Here is a 4,760-nt window from a genome sequence, read left to right on the forward strand (position 1 = left end):
CCAACCAGTCCATTCTGAAGGAGATCAGCCCTGGGATTTCTTTGGAAGGAATGATGCTAAAGCTGAAACTCCAGTACTTTGGCCACGTCATGTGAAGAGTTGACTCATTGGAAAAGACTCTGATGCTGGGAGGGATTGGGGGCAGGAGGAGAAGGGGACGACAGAGGATGGATGGCTGGATGGCATCACTGACTCGATGGACGTGAGTCTGAGTGAACTCCGGGAGTTGGTGATGGACAGGGAGGCCTGGCGTGCTGCGATTCATGGGGTCGCAAAGAGTTGGACACGACTGAGCGACTGAACTGAACTGAAGATTGAGTATCCTAGTCCCACTTAAAATAGCATTGACATGTAAATTATGCCATGTCCACTGTATGGAAAAGTGAACAAAGAATGACCGAGATGTATATACACAGGCATGAAAGGATACATCACTGAGGGGGAAAGTGCCAAAAAGCAGAATGAAAATATTATACCAACTTCATTAAAAATAAACAAGAACAGATCTACATTTATCTGCTTGGAAAAATGTCTGGAGAGACATGTAAACTGGACTGGTAGCAGCCATTCCCACCGACACAGATCCAGTGCAGTGGGCAGTGGCATCGGATACCAGAAACTTCAGGTGCTTTCTAAAGTATCGTGTACTCACTGGGCTTCCGAGGTGGGGCTCATGGTAAAGCACCCTCCTGCCAATGCAGGAGACGCAGGAGGTGCTGGTTCGATCCCTGGGTTGGGAAGATCCCCTGGGTTAGGCAGATCCCCTGGGTTGGGATGATCTTTGTATGCTCAGAAAGAACTATAATTATTCATGCTCTCCTCTGATAATTTCACTTTGGGGGTTGTATTCTAAGGACACACATACCTGTGTGTGCTTGCATGTGGGTGTGCATGCTGAGTCACATCTGACTCTTGCCACCCCTTGGGCTGTAGCCCCCCAGGCTCCTCTGCCCGTGGGAATTTCCAGGCAAGAATACTGGAGTGGGTTGCCATTTCCTCTTCCAGGGGATCTTCCCGACCCAGGGACTAAACCTGTGTCTCCTGCATTGCAGGAGTATTGTTTACCACTGGGCCACTGGGGAAGGCACACACATAAATACATTCATGTGTATTGTTTATTTTTTAATGAAAAGTCATTGGATGCTTAAAGTAGTGATTTTTGTAAAACAAAATTGAAAAAAAACTACATCAGCAGTAGCAGCAGAATGGTTAGGCAGATTAGCATATACTGACATCCATACTGCATGCAGCCTGCTAAAAGTTTGTGAGCTCTTGTCAGTAACTGGAAAATTGTATGCTATAAGAAAAATAGCATAGCATGTCCACATAGATTTTTAACTGTGGCAAAAGAAGTATGGGAATATTTAACATCTGGGTTATTTTAGCAGTCTGTCTGGGGCCTTAGTCTGTTCTCTAATCTGTGCTGTGATGTGAGGGCATTTCAACTGCAGTGTCTCCTACCTAGTTCACTGTGACTAGCGGTATGGTCTTGGGTGTCAGACTAGATTTGTATGTTTCACCTCTACCTCCAAAGTACTCTGGGCCATGTGAACTTGTGAATCTCTCTAAGCCTCAGTTTCTCTTGTGGAAATGAGAATAAAACAGGATAACAATTGTCAAGGTCTAAAGTTCCTTCAGTTGAGAGACTGGCAAAGATCAGAAACTCTGATACTGTGTGAGTGAGGATGTGGAGAGTGCAGGTGTATTCATGCCTTCCTGGAGGCACTGCAGGTTGATCAGACCTTGCTTGAGAGGTTCGCCTGGCACTGCCTATCAGCACCAACAGTGCACATAATCCTGATCCACGTGTACAGCCCATGGAGGTTTGCATATGTGCACAGAATACAGTGACAGGACAGTGACAGAAGGAAAGCAACTCACACATACATTGACAGGGATGAATTAGATACAGTGGCCATACAACGCAATGCTGTGCAGCTGTTTGAAAAATGCAGTAAACTTTGTAGTGGAATGCAGTGGAAAATTATGTTTTCTTCCCATTCTTGTTCCTCCAACTAGTATTATTCATAAGCATATATTGGGCTTCCCTGGTGGTCCAGTAGGTAAGAATCCATCTGCTAGTGCAGGTGGATCTGGGAGGATCCTGCATGCCGCGGAGCAGCTAAGCCCTTGTGCTCTGGAACCCACCTGCCACCGCAGGAGTAGCCACAACAATGAGAAGCCCATGCACGTTAACCGCATGAAGACCCAGCACAGCCATAAAAAATTAAATAAGCGTATTTTTTTTAACAAGAATGTATTTTAAATGAATAGCTGCTATTATTCACCTTCCTTTTTTCACTCAACAGCATCTTAGAAATTGTTCCACTTCAGTATATAACAGAGCAGCATTGTTACTAATAGCTGCATAGGGTTTTGTTGTATGGGTGTACCGTGAGGGACTTACCTCATTCTTTACTAATGGAAATTTAAATTTCCAATTTTTCTTGCTTTTTTATTTCTTACATTATCAAATACTCTCATAAATGTCCTTGGATGCTTTGGGCACATACGGGAGTTTATTTGTAAGAAAACTTAACTGGACTAAGAACTAAGGTCAATGAGTAGTCAGTTTTAATTTTTAATAGAAATTACCAAGTGGTTTTCTATAGAGATGTGTACTAGTTTATATGGCCTTGAATAATGTATTAGTGAACTTTCAGATGTTCTGGATTTAGAAAAGGCAGGGGAACCAGGGATCAAATTGCCAACATCCGTTGGATCATTGAAAAAGGATGAGAATTCCAGAAAAACATCTACTTCTGCTTTATTGACTACACCAAAGCCTTTCACTGTGTGAATCACAACAGACTGTGGAAAATTATTAAAGAGTTGAGAATACCAGCCCACCTGACCTGCATCCTGAGAAATCTGTGTGCAGGTCAAGAAGCAACAGTTAGAACCGGACATGGAACAACATCCCGGTTCCAAATCGGGAAAGGAGTAGGTCAAGGCTGTATATTGTCACTCTGCTTATTTAACATATATGTAGAGTACATCATGTGAAATGCTGGGCTGGATGAAGCACAAGCCAGGAAAATATCAATAACCTCAGATATGCAGATGACACCACCCTTATGGCAGAAAGAGAAGAGGAACTAAGGAGTCTCTTGATGAAAGAGGAGAATGAAAAAGTTGGCTTAAAGCTCAACATTCAGAAAACTAAGATCATGGCATCTGGTCCCATCACTTCATGGCAAATAGATGGAGAAACAGTGGAAACAGTGAGAAACTTTATTTTTTTGGGCTCCAAAATCACTGCAGATGGTGACTGCAGCCATGAAATTAAAAGACACTTACTCCTTGAAAGAAAAGCTGTGACCAACCTGGACAGCATATTAAAAAGCAGAGACATTACTCTGCCAACAAATGTCCATCTAGTCAAAGCTATGGCTTTTCCAGTGGTCATGTATGGATGTGAGAGTTGGACTGTGAAGAAGGCTGAGCGCTGAAGAATTGATGCTTTTGAACTGTGGTGTTGGAGAAGACTCTTGAGAGTCCCTTGGACCGCAAGGAGATCCAACCAGTCCATCCTCAAGGAAATCCTGAGTATTCATTGGAAGGACTGATGCTGAAGCTGAAGTTCCAGTCCTTTGGCCACCTGATGCGAAGAACTGACTCCTTGGAAAAGACCCTGATGCTGGGAAAGGTTGAAGGCGGGAGGAGAAGGGGATGACATAGGATGAGATGGTTGGATGGCGTCACCAACTTGATGGACATGAGTTTGAGCAAGCTCCGAGAGTTGGTGATGGACAGGGAAGCCTGGTGTGCTGCAGTCCATGGGGTTGCCAAGAGTTGGACACAACTGAACAGCTGAACTGAATGTATTAGTGAAAAAAAGACAGCCCAGAGCATAAGAGTGTGATATGATCTCATTTGTATTTAAACAACAAAAAAAAAGGATAGAATTAGAATCACCTATATGTGATAGGATATATTTAGAAGGATATACTAGAATCACTGTGCAGTTGCTTCTTGGGAGAAGGACTGGGAATTGAGTGGAGTGGAAGCTTAGTGTGAACTTTCTGTACTGTTTGAGTTTTCTGTCATGGTGTGGATTCCTTTTTCAGTTTAAGAAACTGATCAAAATAAAATGTTAAAAAAATAGCCAAGTGAATATTTGACTATATGCATGCTTAGTTTTTCCTTAATACACAACATCATCGGGGGATCTGGAGTCTGGCATCAACCCCGAATGTGCAGTAAGCTCGGTCACATGCATTGTGGCTGTGACAAATTCCCAGGTTGGTGGTCACCATCGCTGGGCTTTCTTTATTTTGCCTATTGTTGTAAATCGTATACATGCAATAAGATATCTTCCTCCGAGACATAGAAAACAAACAGCATTTTGTACTGTAGTGGTCGTTTTAAGCAAGAAAGACTGTCCTAATGCAGCTGTGTGCTCCGTTTCCAGTTCAGGACGTCTATGATTATTTCCGGGCTGTCCTGCAGCGCGACGAGAGAAGTGAGCGGGCTTTTAAATTAACCAGAGATGCTATTGAGTTAAATGCAGCCAACTACACAGTGTGGTAAGACACGTCATCACTATGCCCTGTCTGAACGTCTGAGGTTTTCATTTGGATGGCTTTTTTCCTTAACTTTAATTTTTATCGAAATAAGTTACATGTGAGTTTAAAGGTCCCATTGAATGAAAAATGGCAGTCTCTGCCCCATTCTTTCTCACTACAGGTCCCACTCCCTCAGGTAACAACTCTTCAGTGTTTTTCCTTAAAATCTCCTCTATAAATAACATACTTAGT

At 43.0% G+C, this 4,760-nt stretch overlaps 1 protein-coding gene across 1 annotated transcript in view; it reads left to right on the forward strand.

Moving 5' to 3' along the window:
• The window catches only part of FNTA (farnesyltransferase, CAAX box, alpha), a 23,751-nt gene that overhangs the window by 5,654 nt on the left and 13,337 nt on the right, over positions 1–4,760 (forward strand). The window contains exon 3 of the mRNA XM_010846393.1: positions 4,415–4,529. Coding sequence (XP_010844695.1) covers positions 4,415–4,529 — 115 coding nt within the window. The remainder of the gene's footprint in view (positions 1–4,414; positions 4,530–4,760) is intronic.

Source organism: Bison bison, unplaced genomic scaffold (assembly GCF_000754665.1).
Source record: "Bison bison bison isolate TAMUID 2011002044 unplaced genomic scaffold, Bison_UMD1.0 scf7180017864236, whole genome shotgun sequence".
Taxonomy (NCBI): domain Eukaryota; kingdom Metazoa; phylum Chordata; class Mammalia; order Artiodactyla; family Bovidae; genus Bison; species Bison bison.